Here is a 17,285-nt window from a genome sequence, read left to right as displayed (position 1 = left end):
CGTACTTAGCATGGAAGGTGTTCATGTTAAACTGTGTAGTAAATGGATGCACACAGAATCATACCTACAGTACATTACTTTTAAACAGTATTCATTAGTAAAGAGGGTATTAGATTATGAAGCAGTTGTCTTTGGTTATGGCTAGATGTGGTTTTATACAGACCCTTCACTAACTCATAATACCTCACTGTACAATATGAAACCCATATAGGCAGAATGCACCCATAACCCTAAGCAGGATCAGCAGGTATAGACAATGGATGCATTGAAAACCTAAAAGCAGATTTATACAGGAACTGTAGGGATTTAGGGTTGAGTTTGTTTTGGAGTTTTATATGAAATGAAACATCAACATAGTATAAGTACATTCATACCCTGAGAACAACAGCCGTGCTGTGTCATTTGAATAGTACCAGGTGCTAATGTAAAGTGTATTCACTTTTTTAAACTATTTTTTTTAATTTGTAGATTTTAAGACCACCTGTAAAAATAACCATAATCATTGCCAACTGGTTCCAACTGGTTCCAACTGGCACCTCATTGCAGGCCCTTTATAAAGGTGTAAATATTTTGTTATTGCCTTTTCCATGTTTTCTCTTTGAAAAAATGTGTAAAGAAGGGTTGCTGAGCAAGCTGTTCATTGAGGTTACTGCTTGTGAAATTAAAATAGGTTGCTCATAAATACAGAGCTGCAATTTATTGTGTTTTTTATTAAACTAAACCGCAATGACAACATACAAGAACATTAAGTGAAAACACAGCAATAGATTAGACAGCACAGAATGAGAAAGAACAAAGACTAACTTAAGTCTAACTAATATGCTATAAAAGGTAAGAAAGCTCAGCAAGTTAAGCATGATTGTGTTTATCCAAGAACATAGTTAACAAGTGCCATGATTTTCTAACAAGATCCATACAACAAACCAACTATGACAATAGATTCTGTCATTCTCTGCTGCCTGGGACATTATTTCATGTGACTAATCAGCTGCTAACCATTTATTTAGGTGAGATTCAAAAACAAGTGATGGGTGCAACATCATTGTAAAATTCAAATTTAAAGTATAGATGCCTGAGGAGTTGTTGCGTTTTAAGAATGTCATGTAATCCCAATCGGAGCAGCATCCTCCATCCCAAGTGGTCCATTGTTAGGAATATTCTCTCTTATGAATGATATGCATTACAGGTTTTATCAGGTCAGTAGAGAGATAGAATATGACAGAAATCACTTTGAAGTTTTCTATCATACTTTGTGTCTTTGCTAAAAACACCAGAAAGAAAGCCATCAGTTTTTCAACATAGTGGGGCCTGCCAATAGATCCATTAGCATCTAATAGTCATATAAGTTCATGTTTATGAGTTCTCAAAATTGATTTAAAGCAATACTTAACTGTAATTAAGACATGTTTTACGATTTACATTTCAGTAATGACAAGCATGTACCATACTGCATGTGTCTTATATGTAAACTACATAATTACATGTGTTTTTTTTCTCTGTGGCATGCTCACATAATTCCATTATTTATATAGGGGCCATTAAAATAGGTCAGGAGGAGAACATGGAGTCATAAAGACGATGCTTTATTTATCATATTCAGATTTCTGCACCAGTATTTTCTTAAACATATTTTCTCAGCACTCAGGGATATTTTTGACACATCCGATGTTAAGATTATTGTTATTGCAAAAGAAAATGTGCCCCTCTGTTCATATCTGTGATGTTAAATTGCCTGGGTTAGTGCCCTTTTCACCTTTCTGGTTGGAAATGGATAATATATCACATTCCCCTTGCACGGTTTGGTTTGAATTAATGATAAAGATGGGTGGACTTGGTGTAGGTCTGCCACAAGATCAAAATTCTGTGGTCAGTGTCTGAAGTCAATTTTCTTTGAGCCAAGGTGAGGGAGATATTAAAGTGAAGTTGAACCGATCCTTTTAAGGGTGTTATGATAACAGTTGTTTGAGAGATATTTGAAAGTATATTTAATTAAGTCATAGTTTTAAATTTCTATGACATCATGTTCTGACCTCCATCTCATCTCATTTCACAACCACAAAAGCAACACTGATCAATGTTGAATAATACATATTACTGTACAAAATATTAACATCACCCTCAAGGTTTAACCAGAATGTTGTGCATTCTGAATCAACATTGTATCATGAATGCGTGGGATGCATTTCTTCTGCATTCCCAGCTCTAGTGATGCAGTATAATTTAATTCTCTGGAACATTTATGTGAAGCAGGTGGTGGAAGATGAAGTAATCACATTGATGTTCATTAAACAGACAGAAAGAGCAGAAAAGCAGTCAGAAAAGCAGAGTTGTGGAATGAATGATGCAATATGGCATGGATGGATGGCAACCACTTACACTGAAGCATCTTTACCTTGTTTAAAACTCATCTCTTAAGCAAATCCTCTTTTATATTAGGGTCAGCTGATGTCATATGCTAATTAAGATGTATAAATAGGGTATAGTAAGTGGCACGAGCAGTGATGAAAAATGTGTCATAATGAGTCATGATAATTTCCATTAAGATAAACGTAGATTTGGTTTAAGAACAAAATATGTGACCGATTTTAGATACAGCAATGAAAGTCATATCCTGTTGTTAGTGTTACCATGAATTGGCTTACAACTACTTTAAGCCTTCTAAGGCTGAACTGAAGATATTAAATCCCTTTTCAGTACCTGCAACCATCACTTATTACCAAAAGCAACACAAAATCTTGTGTTATCCTGGTTGTGAAAAAGATGTCACATTTGCAGTAAATCACTTTTAAAAAATTACATTGCACTGACTAAGGGACTTAATAAACAAATGCAGTTACTACAGTGTCAATTACTGCTTAACCAGTCAGCACAGTGTGATGTCCTGCCTTCTCAAGCAATACCATGTCTGCTTCTTCTGCTTGGCAAACTCTTAGTTGTGTTATCAATTCCCTCTGTTGGCCAGAGGCCCTTACTGCATTACATGCCAACATATAGCACTCACTTTTATTTTTATTTTTTCAAACATTTCCTCTTTCAGGAAATCACTTGCTCTAGATCAGTGTCCAGCTGCTTTTATTTAATGGTGTCATTCAATGGACTTTTGACATATTTTTACATGTAATTCTATTCCTCTTAGCCATTTCCTGGCTATATCTTGCATATACTGCTCTGTATAGCTGCCAAAAGAAGACAGATATGCCGTGGCCTGTGCAGTGACCCGTATGCACAGCATGCCTTGCAGCATAGAGCTGTAGGATCGGTCTGTTTCAGTGAATATGACTTGCCCATTGGGGTGTGGGGAACAGGTGCTGACAGTGTCAGCCTGTTAACACTGGGGAGAGAATTGCTCCTCCAACAGAGTGTGGCACATATGCAACACATAGCCTTTGGCTGTGGGATGTATGTGCAGGCATGCATACATGCAAAATGAGAACACATAGTGAGTGTGTGTGTGTGTGTGTGTGTGTGTGTGTGTGTGTGTGTGTGTGTGTGTGTGTGTGTGTGTGTATGTATGTGCAGATAATTATGGTTCTGTAATATTGATGAGTGTTGGGTTTATTTAATTTGTGTAACTAATGATATTTGTGTCACTATGATTATGACTGTTTGTGTGCAAATGCCTGTGTGTCAGCATCCTGGGTGTACATGTATTACTGCACAGAGAGACTGTATAATTTAATGTAAAATTCAAAGCCATTAATTTGTTGTTCAATAATACTTTGTAAGTTTGAGCATCATTTTTTGTTGTGAGCACATTGTTAAGGCATTATTATGTAGCACTGTTTCCTACAAAAGAACTGTGAGATATATTTATATGAAACATCCCTAGGGTTATGTGCAAGACATTCTCTCAAACATCTCAAATTAGGCCCCTAGATGATCCATTTCTAGAAGAACTAAATTGACACAATAAATTATTCCATCCAATCTTCTGGCCTCTATAACGAGAAGGGTACTCAGAACAGAGGATAAATTAGGACACTCAAATCTTCCTTCTCTCATTTATTCCATCAAAGCCTTTTAGGCAGATCTAGAGCGTTTGCCCAATTTATCCTGTGATTTCTCACCCTCTCATTTGAACAACTTGGGAAAATGTGAGGAAATGGATGTGAGCTTAGAGAAATTGGCTCCTACAATTTTGGAGATAATAAGACGCAAAGATAACGTGTCAGCATCGATTTACTTCTGGTATAGTTGCGAGGAACTCCGCGAATCTTTTTCCTTTTGGAAAGACACCCTGCCACAAATAAATCACTAATTGCTTCCAGCAATAAAGTAAAAGGGAAGAGTGAGTATGTGGCTTAGAAATAAATTATGGTTTACTGTAGAGGAGGAGAAAGAAAGAGACAGTGTGATGGAGGGAGAAAAAGGGAGACGCTTCAGTAAAAGGAAAACAACACCATCTGCTCTTTTATGTAAAGCCAACAGCATAACCTATATACATATGCATTTGAACACAACAACGCTGTTTCTAAAAGCATGTTTATCAGATCACTATTCCTTTAAAAACATCTTTATACCTATTGGACAGAGTATATGTACCATTGGAGAACAGAATGTCTTCTTTTCACCATGCATAATTTTTTGTAAGGCTGCACAGTGCTGTACATCAAAGACAACACTGCAGAATGAGATGGCTTCAGACAAACACTGCATTGATCTCAACCACTGTGTCAAATCCTGAGACCGCTGGGGATATGGTTACTGTCACTTATGGGTTAATGCCCCCCTTTTTGGTTTGATGTCTGAATATTAGGTTATTTGAGATGCTGCTGCTCTTTCAAGTCAGCCTGACAGGACAAGGCAATGAGCAGATTTCCCATAAGGGTTTCCACTGCAGACATCACTCCCAAACCTTGTCAAAGCATTTCTGTGTCACTAGCAGGCATTTCATATTGGTTTGGCGCCTTCTAGTGGAAGCTGTTAGGAATTACAGGGCCTTTGACTGTTTTTGTTTTTCTGATTGAGTGACTGCTCTGTTTTTTCATCCACAGTGACAATGGTGTTGTTTCTGATCGGGATCTCTATAGCCGTGAATAATTCATCTCATGAGAACCAAACTGCAGGTAATTGTTACAATGATTTAAGAGCAATTACTGTACATTGCAAGGATCAGCTGTTAAAGGAATAGTTTGACATACCAGGGAATACACTTTTACTCATTTGCTTTGTCGCTGAGAGTTAGATGGAAAAATTGATACAACCCTGATATCTATACACTAAATCTGAAGCTACAGCCAGGAGATGGTTAGTTTTTAAGTGCAAAGACTGGAAACAGTGGGGAACATCTATCCTGGCTGTGTCCAAAGGTAAAATAATCTTCTTACCAGCAGCATTAAAGCTTACTATTAAACATGTTATATCTTGGACTGTTTCTTGGCAGGGAGCAATGATTTCCTGATGACTTCAAGGAATAAATAGTGTGTCACATATCCTCATGTAAAACCCATGGTCCCCAAACATTTTCCATTTCAAAATGCAATACTTTTCCAGACTTCTTGGTACATTTTTAAGACCATATTTGACATCTGAGTGCAAATGTTATATTATTGCGTAAATAAAATGTTGAAGGTTTCATTACTTGTTGTGGTCGAGCTTGGTCTGAAATTCGGCCAAAAACTTTGTGACTCTGGGTGCAGTGACAAGATGACACTACTTTTGGCCTTGCATATGACTTATATTTGCTGCCTCCCCCACACTGGAGATGTCAGACGATTCTACACAAAGTTTGCGTCTAGCTTTCTTTTCCCATTTGGAATCCTTAGCAAACCAGGCTTTATATTTGGGATTGTCAAGCCAACCCCTGAATACCTGCTTTTATCCATTGTGACCGTCCAGTCCACACTCCTATGCAGAAAGTTGGATGATGTTCCACTATCAAACATCTGTGCCCAAAGAGAAAGAAAATTAAATAATACTTGTATTATTTTCCCTCAACATATTGAATAAACAGTATTATAATATTGTTCATATTCATATTGCTTTCATATATTTTTTAGTCTCTTTTATAAATAAGAACCGGAAATGAATTGAAAAAAGTGAAATAATTAAATGTTCACAGTGTCTGTGCAGCCTTGTTAATTCACTATGTCCATGGAAATGACAATGAATGCAGCCATGCAGGTTTGATTTCCTTACGCAATACAGATGGTCTGTTTACTTTTCTGATAACTTCACTTTACTGCAACTTCACTGCATGAGCCATATTTTAGAATATAGAATCCATCACAGATTCTGTTGTTACCAGATCTGGAAATTACTAATAAAAAAATCTATACTTTCCCATACTTCAGTGGACCTGAAAACCACAATGGGCCTCATGCAAGAACATGTTCGTATTCAGAGGGTTAGGGTTATAAGGGCCAGTTTAATTCACAAAAATATTCCCAAAGAATATAGACTAGAATTTCACACTTTACAGCTTCAAGTCATGCTTTCAGAAATCAGCAGACAAAAACATAACACATTTAGGAGTGTCAGTAGTAGAGGGCCATCCACCTGCTTCAAGTCTTTATGCTAAGCTAAGCTAACTGACACCTGATGGACAGCTTAAATTTAGCAGAGAAATTTGAGAGTAGTATTGATCTTTTCAAGTGAGCGCATTTCCCAAAATGTCAAACTATTCCTTCAAATGTCAAGAGTTTGTTTGGATGTGATATGGAAAAAAACTAATATGATTCACTGTGTCTTCTACCCAGAAAACCCCACCCATCAGGGTGCTCATGTGCTGCCCTCAACACTGGTCATATCCCTGCTTCTCATCATTATTGTCCTGCTGACAATCTACTGTCTGAGGTAAATGAAGCTGCACTCTCACATACATTCTCAAATATTCGCCTGCATTTGAATGCATCTCTCTCATTTCTCTTTTCTCCCCCTTGCTTAGCATGTGTGTGAGAGAGAGTGTGTGTCAGGTCAGGGCATAGGGGTGGGGGTGGTTTGGAAAGAGGCAGTGAGCATTGGCTTATGGGTAAACAGCTGCACCTCAAGTAAGGACAGCAAACAAAAACAGCTAGGTCAGGTCAGGCCGCAGATACTCATTCACTGATCAGCCAGCTCCTGCTTCCTGACGCTGACATGCCGAGGAACAGCTTGTCCTCTCTCAGATGGTTGATATTGCTTTTGATATTTGGTGTTTGCCTACCATATGTGCTTAACAGCTCTGTAGTAGAGATTTGGGTCAGCTCATTTTAGCTTTTTCAAAACAGATATCTGGCCTTTACCTTCTCTGATGGTTTTTGCTATCTTTATTTCTCTCTCTGTCTTTGCTATAGGTTCAAAAACCACAGGAAAGCTCTTGTTACCTCGGTGGATAAAAAGATTCCAAATGGCTTTTTGGAGGAACAAGGTACTGTTGTGTTGCACTCAATATAATTACCAGTGCATGAAAATGTAATGTAGCTGTTTGCTTTTTTATTTCTTTATTTGATTTGTAGATCTAAATGCTTTATGGACTAGGAAAATTTCACGATCTGGAGTCTTAGGTAGCTGGAAAGCTTATGGAAGGTTCTTAGCTTTCCCAGCACGTAGGGAGCCATATAAACTTTCACTTCAAGTAAAAATATATATAAATAAACGGAAAGGCCAAATTCTGAGTTAAGACAGTTTGGTGCAGGACCAGCAGCACTATGTTTATGACTCAAGAAATCATTTCTGTCATGTACCCACAGAAGTAGGAAATCTTAATGGCCATCAGGCTTGTTTTTGCAGGTGCTATGAGAGCTTGTAATGTTCTCTACTGGGAATCGTTAGCATTCTGACTGCCATATATTCCTTTACACACAGGAGAGCAGACAGTGGTCCTCCTCCCTAGATCTCCCTCGCCATCCAAGAGGTACTTCCCCATCCCTATGGATTCGCTAGAGGAGGAGTACCGGATACGTTCTGCCGACGATGGCAAGCTCTTCAGAGAAGAGTTCAATGTAAGCACGAGTTTATTTGATGTGGACTATGCAGGAGTGAAGATTTTTGTCTTGCAAGTATAGAACAAACACAAATTGTAATAAAATGTTATGACAGCAGTGTACGAATGGCTTTATTTTCATCTCATGAGGACTGGGGTTCTCTCTTTACAGTCGCTGCCATGTTACTACCACCACGGGTCCTTTGAGGAGGCGAGCAGAGAGCACAACAGAGAGAAAAACAGATACCCAAACATTTTACCATGTGAGTGAGGATCTATACTATGGGGCCAACAATATTCATGTAACCTTTAGACTTCAAGTTTAATTGATCTCTAAATCTAAAGGTATAGTGGTGCAGGCCGAAATGAAAATTAGAGCTGACTTAATTTACAAGATGTTGGTGTTTTACCTCTCTCTTTCACAGATGATCATTCAAGAGTGGTATTGAATAATCACGATGGACATCTGTATTCAGACTACATAAATGCATCTTACATAGATGTGAGTCTTGATTACAACTCAGCTTTTAATGCGGATGATGCAGTAGGGCTCTTGATTAATACTATATTCTCCTGCACAGGGTTATAAAGAGAAGAACAAATTCATTGCAGCTCAAGGTAAGTGCAGTGTTCAGTATTTTATGAGTCATTTTGTTTCAAATAGTCTGTTTTTTAGTTTATTTTTAGTATTTTTAATAATATTCATGTCTCTGATTCAGGTCCAAAGCTTGAGACAGTGGCCGACTTCTGGCGGATGATTTGGGAACAGAAAACAGCAACTATAGTAATGCTGACGAATCTGAAAGAGAGGAAAGAGGTTTGTCTCTCCCTCTGTGCTGCATTCTTTGCATGCTACCAAGTAGGGTGTGTTATAGAATTTAGCTATACTATCTATATAGCTCTGCTGCACCATTAGTAAAATCCTTTTGTATTCTCATGACCCAAAGTCATCGGCATAATTTATTTGACCCTTCTCCCAAATGAGAATCTATACAAAGTGTCACCCAGCAGATTACTTAGCATCACATAAAATTTAGCCTCAAAGGGATGATCAATTGAGAGCTCAACAGCAAGTTAGATATGGCAGAATAGAGGCATTGGGGATCAATGACGGAATAATTGTTGATAAGATCCTGAGAGGCTTCATGATAATTAGTCTGAGAATCTAGTTAATGAGTTGAAACGTCACTGTGAAGATCTTATTGACTGACAGAGAAATGCAGAAAGTCCTTGTGATTGCCTTTGAATTGGATTGTGAAATACACACTGTCTATTACACGTTTAAACACATACACATAACGATATGCACAATAAACGCTGCTATACAAACATTTTTTATGAACGTTGCAATGATAATAAGCTGTTTCGGTGTGTTATTTAGAGGCTCAAGAAGAATAACTTTGTAATTGTTGTGACTATCTTATCAGGAAAAATGTAATCAGTATTGGCCAGAAAAAGGCTGCTGGATGTACGGGAACGTCAGGGTGGCAATGGAGGACTTTACCGTGCTGGTGGACTACACAATTAGAAAATTCTGTGTTCAATATGTAAGTAAAATATGTGGCTCTACATATCAGAAAATTAATTATATTCATAAGGGATGCATTTGTTTTAAGCACATTGTCAGCACAAATATTAACAGGGTGTAATCTAAAGGTTTAATTACATTTTTGAGCATGTGCAGTTTTAAACAAACAGCTGGCACAGCATAGAAAATGTAATTATACTGTAGTAACAAGCGGACATCATTCTGAAAAATTATTTAAGATGAATGCTGTCTCTAATTAGACATATAAATGTTCAGTATCATAATATTTTAATACAGTTCTTAATTGTTATAAAAATACATAATCATAACAGCAGTATTCTTATTAAAAATTAAACATCAAACAAGGCTGCATGGAGCTGGTATAAAAAAGTAATGTTTCCCATGGGGAAATTGGAACATTTCAGTAAACTGTAATAGGACACAAAATATAATAAATGAAAAACACTATTGAAACACACCAGCATGAAAGATAAAAATAAAAAAACTCAATATACGTACAAGAATATTTAATATACACACTGTACCACTGTGCAGTGTTTTCACATCAGGTTCATACAAATGCAGTATCTGTGTTTCCTCTGTTTTTGACTGCCAAGTTAGGCGCCATCTCAGTGTACTGCAAAGCCCTCAGACTGCAAAATTCACTTTGTTCCCTCTCCATTTGAAGCCAGAAAAGTGCAGATATCCTTTCTGACTCTGTGAAAAGTGTGACTGTGCTGTAGCGCTGCAGTACAAGCTTGACAGACTGGTTGCTTTTACATCCAGCCCTCTGAACACAGAGCAACCAAGTGTTCAAGAGAATGAAATTACATTCTCTTGAGAGAGCATTCATGAGATATGAGAGTAAAGCAAAGGCAAACCAGCACACTTGCAACTTGTGCTTTCACAAATTGCAACATGACAAAAAATACATCTTTCAGTTAATGTGAGGTTACCTATCCAGTTTCCAGTTTGCATTGTGAATATTATATTGTATTATAGTGTGTCTGTGCTTCACAGCAGGGCAGTGATGGTCCCCGAGCTCCCCGCCTGGTCACCCAGCTCCACTTTACCAGCTGGCCAGACTTTGGGGTGCCTTTTTCGCCCATCGGCATGCTGAAATTCCTCAAGAAGGTCAAGGCTGTCAATCCATCTTATGCTGGACCCATTGTTGTGCACTGCAGGTAATGTACTATAAAAGAAGCCCAAAAAAGGCATCTGTACCTACAGTCACATAAATAGACTGAATTGATTTCAGACTTGCTATAAATGGTGCTGTTGTGCAAAAAGGTGAAATCACTTTTAAAATTAGGAATTTTCTGTTTTGCAATATCAAAACCGAAATGGTATGACAAACATTTCCTGGTTTTAATGGAATAAGAGGTCAAAGGTGAACACCCTAAAAATGTAGTAATGTTATTTTTAAAAAGGTTAAAGGTGAACTTAATTGTAGCTAAAATGTATAAAGTCTAAAGTGAAGTCATATATGTATGTATATTTTAAACATTCTGTAGGCTTGACTGGTATGTGCATATGTTTGTCTGGCCAATCAGTGCAAAGCCTCACCAAAGAAATCTGCAGTCAATTGTAGCAACTGCTGCAACAGGTGCTCAGGGAGAGGGACTGTTGTTCTTGAATGGGGCCCATTGAAGAGGCTTCAACGCCCCACTGTGGAATCCCAGCTCTGTGCTCCCAGAGGTGCCGTCTGCTGAAATGACCCTTGTAAATCTATTAGGAGTGTTTTTGGGCTTCAGAGGTGAAGCATTTTTACACATGCTCATGGCTGCCAATTGACATCTTTGTTAAGAATAATGGAGATGCCTAACAGGAATGCAAAAATATATTTATATCTTTATATCATGTCGGTTTTTTTGCAAATACGTCTATATTACTCTTCCATGGTGTCCCCCTTTTGCTACAGATGCTTTTTTTTTTACCATACATTCAATGTCAAATAGAGTTCGCATTTGACATATTTTCGTTTCGTAGCTACACTGTGTTGTTAAGAACTTGTGCTTTCTTCTTGTTGTGTCTCCGTAGTGCCGGGGTGGGGAGGACTGGGACGTTCATTGTCATTGACAGCATGATCGACATGATGCACATGGAACAGAGGGTGGATGTCTTTGGCTTTGTGAGCAGAATACGAGAACAGCGCTGTCAACTCATCCAGACAGATGTAAGTGTTGACCCTCTCCGACCTGTTGTATCTTGGACTGACAGCTCAACTCAGTGCTCTAGTTGAGGAGTAAACAAGTGAGGACATAGAAAAGAGCAACAACTGTGTATGATTCTAAAATAGTAGGAAGTAGTTTTGGCAAACTAAAGCAACTACTCCTACCTCTTCCTCTTCTCCTTCCTCTCGTCTGTCTCCCTCCTCAGATGCAGTACTCCTTCATCTACCAGGCTTTGTTGGAGTACTATCTATATGGAGACACAGAGCTAGATGTGTGCTCTCTGGAGGGCCATCTGCAGAGGCTTCACAACACCAGGGCTCCCCACGACAGGCTGGGCCTGGAGGAGGAGTTCAGGGTACGAAGAAAGACGCTCACTCTTAAACATCTCAGTCAGTAATGAGTCGTCCCCATCAACCTGCGCCATGCATGGGTATATTTTCATGGAAAACTTGCCCAGGGTGCTGCTCTTGGCAGTAGTAGTATAAATAACAATGCTTTGAATCAAGTAAAACTTTATAAGGCACCACCATCTGCCACATAGAATTTACTGTAGCTTGTTGAAAATGTCTCATTTTCACTGCAGAGTCCCTACATGCTGAGTGAAATGAATCCCCATTGCCTCTTTTTCTTCTTATCTTCTTCTCCTCAACTGTTAATGTCCAGCTACTGTGGTTTTAGTATTTAAAAATATAGTCAACATTGCTACCTTTAAAAATCACCATGTTTATTAGTGTTGCACTGTGCTGTACAGATGTAAACACAGTTTTTGGTTGTGTCCATCTGCCCATGTTTTCTCTCATCAGAAGCTGACCAACGTGCGCATAATGAAGGAGAACATGAGAACTGGAAACCTTCCTGCCAACATGAAGAAGAACCGTGTGCTTCAGATCATTCCGTGTAAGGAATACTCTGAGACTCCCAACAGTTTCATAATACATCACATCCACATAACATCAAAGTATCTCAGGGATGGTGATTTTATAGATGCTGTACACAGATATCAGGCTAATCAGATCATGTCTGTGTGAATAGTTACATTTAAATAAAGCTTATATTTTGACTTAAAGTCAAGAGAACAGCGGGGGGAAAAGCCTGCCAGGATACAACTTTTTACAGCGCAAACCACTACTGGCTCTGGTGTGTTTGGCCCTAATAACACAGCTAAAGTTTTACTTAGCTGTTTTTTTTCCATCAGCCTTTTCAAACTTTTATTTTATTAGGAATCACTTGTGGAAAGTTTCATTTTCCTTTTTTTCCTTTTTGCAGATGATTTCAACCGAGTAATACTCTCAGTGAAAAGAGGACAGGAGTTCACCGACTACATCAATGCCTCCTTTATTGATGTAAGCACTCCCTCACGACCTCTTGTATAGATTTCCCATAGAAGTATATATAAAGCTCATTGTTTCCTTTACAAACAACGCAAAATATTATGTTTGCTGCACTCTCAAAGTCTTGTTTACTGGATCATCTGCCCTCCAGGGCTACAGGCAGAAGGACTATTTTATCGCAACCCAGGGCCCCCTGTCTCACACAGTGGAGGACTTCTGGAGGATGGTGTGGGAGTGGAGATGTCATTCAATCGTTATGCTCACCGAACTAAAGGAGAGGGAGCAGGTACAGTGTGGTGCTCTTGTAGAAGAAAACAGTAAACAGACTTTTTTATTCTGTTATTTCCCTGTCTTATCTTTTCCTGATAGTCTGTGTATGTATCTAATTGTTTGATATTTGCTTTTGTGGTACACACTGGAAGCATAAGAACAAAAATAGGATACAAATCAGTCAAACGTAGCTTAATTGTATTTCCATCTGACCTTTCCCACCAGGAAAAGTGTTTCCAGTATTGGCCATCAGAGGGCAGTGTAACATTTGGAGATTATACTGTGGAGCTGACTGGAGATACGCAGTGTGAAACCTTCACTCTCAAAGACATGGTGCTCACCTACAGACCCGTGCGTAATGTTTTACATATAACATATTGCATTTTCATAAAGTTAAATCAATATTTTAAATGATAATAATTATTTCCTGGTCTATTTGTGCTGCTAGACAAATTAAGCATTTTAAAGTGCATAAAACATTATCATATCTACCATTTTCAGCTGCATGAAAATAACAGAGTGAGCTCTCCATCTCTCCAGGAAAAGCAGTCACAACATGTAAGACACTTCCACTTCCACGGATGGCCTGAGATTGGAATACCAGCTGAGGGAAGAGGAATGATTGACATTATTGCCTCTGTGCAGAGGCAACAGCAGCAGTCTGGAAACCGTCCCATAATTGTGCACTGCAGGTGAGAAACGTCAATTTGACAATTCTGCAGTATGATGTGCATTTTCAGATGAAAATGATATGCAGTATATCTTATTATAGCTACCCTGAACTTGCATTAGTCCACTTATATTTTTCAGTACAACCCTTCTCACTTTCACTGCCCCTTTATTACCCAATCACTGGAATCTTTCAGAGTGATATTGGAAGGAATTTCAATTTTACAGACTCTGATTTACTACAAATGTCTGTTACAATAAATTCTACATTTTGCCTCAGTAGACCTGGTGTTCTATGCCTAAACCACTTATGTGATCCCTTATAAAGACTTAGCTGTGAAAGCTTTGATCAGAACCTAGCTTCAGGTGAAGTGATTCTAAAGCAGCATGCCCCTCTGGGATTGATCCAATCCACTGATTCACAGTCAATTAAAACCTCTCAAAGTGAAATCTCCTCTGACTCCCACTATGATTAATCTGATAAGATGAGCTAACGACAGGAAATGGTGTCATCACTCTCTTCTATTCCTTCATCACCACTTGTCTAAGAGGGGCTTTTTAAAGCTTTTTCTCCACCCCTCGGGAATGGGGCTAACCCGTTGCAATCCCAAACGTCTCTCTACGCTTCTCTTCCGAATCACTCTTGCTCCCCGTCTCTCCGTCTTTCCCTCCATCCCACCATCATTGTAAACATTGACTCAGTCAAACACTGAGCTTCCAAACTGATTAGTGTTAGCGTTTGGATTAGCCTCTCTTTAAGTGAGGATGATTATTAGCACTATTATACAAAGGTCACCTTTTCACTCACAAACTTTTTCATTTAAATGGAAAAAGGATGTGCTGCTAAGATTACAAGAATTTCTTTGCAGCATTGTTGTTAAAGAAATTAAGAAACTGTTTAAACTTCCTTGTTGTACTTTTGAGCTACATTTATACTGTTCTTTATGTTCTTCCCCAGCTGCAGTCCTGCAACAAATATCACTATTTTTGAAGGCCTTCCAGTGTGTGCATTATGTGATGTGGTTGTTGATAGTTTTGTCCTTCATGTTTCAGTGCCGGTGCAGGTCGGACTGGCACCTTCATTGCCCTCAGTAACATTCTGGAGAGGGTGAAAGCTGAAGGCCTCCTGGACGTTTTTCAGACAGTCAAGAGTTTACGCATGCAGAGACCACACATGGTTCAGACTGTGGTAGGTGGAAAACAAGATAATATCAAACCTGCTGTGCAGAATCTGTCAGCTTATTCAAGTTTGTGTTGTTTGGAACCGTTTCCACACATACATGCATGTTAACACTTTTCCTTTGCTTTTCCTTCCAGGAGCAATACGACTTCTGCTACAAAGTGGTTCAGGATTTTGTTGACATTTTCTCCGACTACGCCAATTTTAAATAATACCTGTCAGATACTGTTCTGTGTACCTCTGTCAAATTAACTTATGCAATTTTTTTCTGAATGTTGTTTTCTAAAGCAACTCTTTTTACATTTTGCACTTGATTACAGATCTGAAAAAAATGTTGTAACATACTGTAATATGAGTGAAAACATCTGTGCTCCAGGAGAGTCTGCCGCTTTTCAATATAGAATATAGATATTATAATAGTTTACTTAATGGGTCGGTTGGGTTCCTGAAAATGTTTTATGTTGCATAAATGCGGCAAAAGAGGAAATTTCAATAATTGTATTCCATCTTTATCGATATATATATAATGTATATACACTGTAGTATGTGTTGCTCACTACCTACCTAAAATGCATCACTAATGTGTTGTTGAATACATGCATTCTTTTCTATTTCTGCTTTATTTTGTTATTGACCACAATGCCTTTGGTTTACTTTAGAATTGTATTTTATGCTGCCCACTCAATATGCTTGATTGCAATTAAAGAGTAAAAAGTATTTATGATCTACTTGTAGCTCAAACAAAAACATAAAATTTGAGATACATTTCATTCCGTTAGACGCTGCAAATTACCTCACTTCTGTCTATGAATAACTTAACAGCTGGTGCCAGTTGTAATTTTATTCAACTTCACTAACTTTCTTTTTTGCCTGTGGCAATATTACATGGTAGATTGGTGCCTGACACTGCAAAATGCAATTAGCCCACATTGAAAGCGGCAGAAAATAATGTGTTATCACTTTAATCCAAACATGTCATCGTACAGGTTTTTTGCAGCCAAGCATCACATCCTGCTTTAAAGAGAAAAAGTTTTTGATACACATTGACAAGTGGACTTTACACATGCATGTTTGCTTAAAGCAGTGCCATATTTATTAGAATGACAGTTCTAATCAAGAAATACTTGTCACCAAGTGACACAGTTTTAATAGCGATAAGCCAGATGTTTATGTTTAACTCAGATATAATAGATACATTTTTAAAAGCGTATTGTTTTTAATGGTGGTCTCATGCATTGATCACATGTTCATTATTTGTAAAAACGCTTTCCTGAATATTATAAGGATAACAAATGTACCATACTATTAGTTGTTGCATCTAAGTAAGAATCCATGAAGGAAAAACTGTAGAGATGTGAATTTGAATTAAATAGTTGATTATTGATGCGGTTGAACCTTGTTCATACCTACAAACTGAGATGAAATATGTCTGGGACACTGAGCAGCATTGATTTCAAGAACCAGTGTTCAGCCAAAATATGCAATATGCACGCACAGGCATTTTGACATATTTTGACTATGATAGTTAGTCTTAGTTTCATATTTAAACAAAGAAGCCCTGACTTTTCTGCAAAATGAAAAGCATATATATTTTTGCAAGGCTTTTGCTTACTTTTTGGAAAACAGTAAGCTTTGAGGTCTTAAGTTTGGGCAAAGAACTTTCTACTGTGTTTGTACTTGCATTCTTATCAAGCCGTGAGAAGGGTTTATACATGACTCACTAATTTGTTTATTTAGTGTACATAAATTAATGTTGTAGTCATTAATCATCACTGAGGTTTGCTGCATTGTTTGACTTCATTTTAATTTACAATCTGTGATAAGTATTTCCAAGTTCCATGCTGAATGAATAAGAAATAGGGATAATGACAGTGAGACCTTGCAGTTGATGTAACATAAATGCACAAGCATCTTGTTTCCATGATGTTTCTGCCTTTTGAATCTGTATGGATTTAAACTATGTGTTTGCTGAAAGCTGATTCAAATAAATTATAGATGGAGAGAAATTTCATATTTCATCTTAATACTGTCTTTTTGTGTACCTCTTTGAAAATGCATTCAACACCAACACAAATATGCATTTAATATATATATCATGCTGTTTGAGCACTTAGCAACTCCATTAGTAGTATTTTTGTGTCCCATTAGTCAGTAAATGTGTCACACCTGCAGAGAGGGGATTATAATCCTGACAGCAGCCTTCTACAACACCTATAAATTGCCCCTCTGG

The 17,285-nt window shown here is 37.9% G+C and overlaps 1 protein-coding gene across 1 annotated transcript; it reads left to right on the top strand.

The window, feature by feature from the left end:
- Nucleotides 1-4,999: 4,999 nt before the first annotated feature.
- On the top strand, nt 5,000-15,686 carry LOC133991611 (receptor-type tyrosine-protein phosphatase epsilon-like). The gene is made up of 19 exons (XM_062430079.1): nt 5,000-5,066; nt 6,699-6,795; nt 7,275-7,348; nt 7,786-7,922; nt 8,076-8,166; nt 8,329-8,405; nt 8,485-8,521; nt 8,623-8,720; nt 9,331-9,450; nt 10,452-10,615; nt 11,472-11,607; nt 11,811-11,960; nt 12,409-12,502; nt 12,872-12,948; nt 13,088-13,222; nt 13,432-13,557; nt 13,747-13,898; nt 14,929-15,064; nt 15,193-15,686. The coding sequence occupies exons 1-19, from the start codon at nt 5,000-5,002 to the stop codon at nt 15,265-15,267; spliced, it is 2,043 nt and encodes a 680-aa protein (XP_062286063.1). The 3' UTR covers nt 15,268-15,686.
- Nucleotides 15,687-17,285: the final 1,599 nt, after the last annotated feature.

The sequence above is a fragment of the Scomber scombrus genome, chromosome 12 (genome assembly GCF_963691925.1).
Source record: "Scomber scombrus chromosome 12, fScoSco1.1, whole genome shotgun sequence".
Taxonomy (NCBI): Eukaryota; Metazoa; Chordata; class Actinopteri; order Scombriformes; family Scombridae; genus Scomber; species Scomber scombrus.
This window is presented reverse-complemented; position numbering and strand designations above follow the sequence as displayed.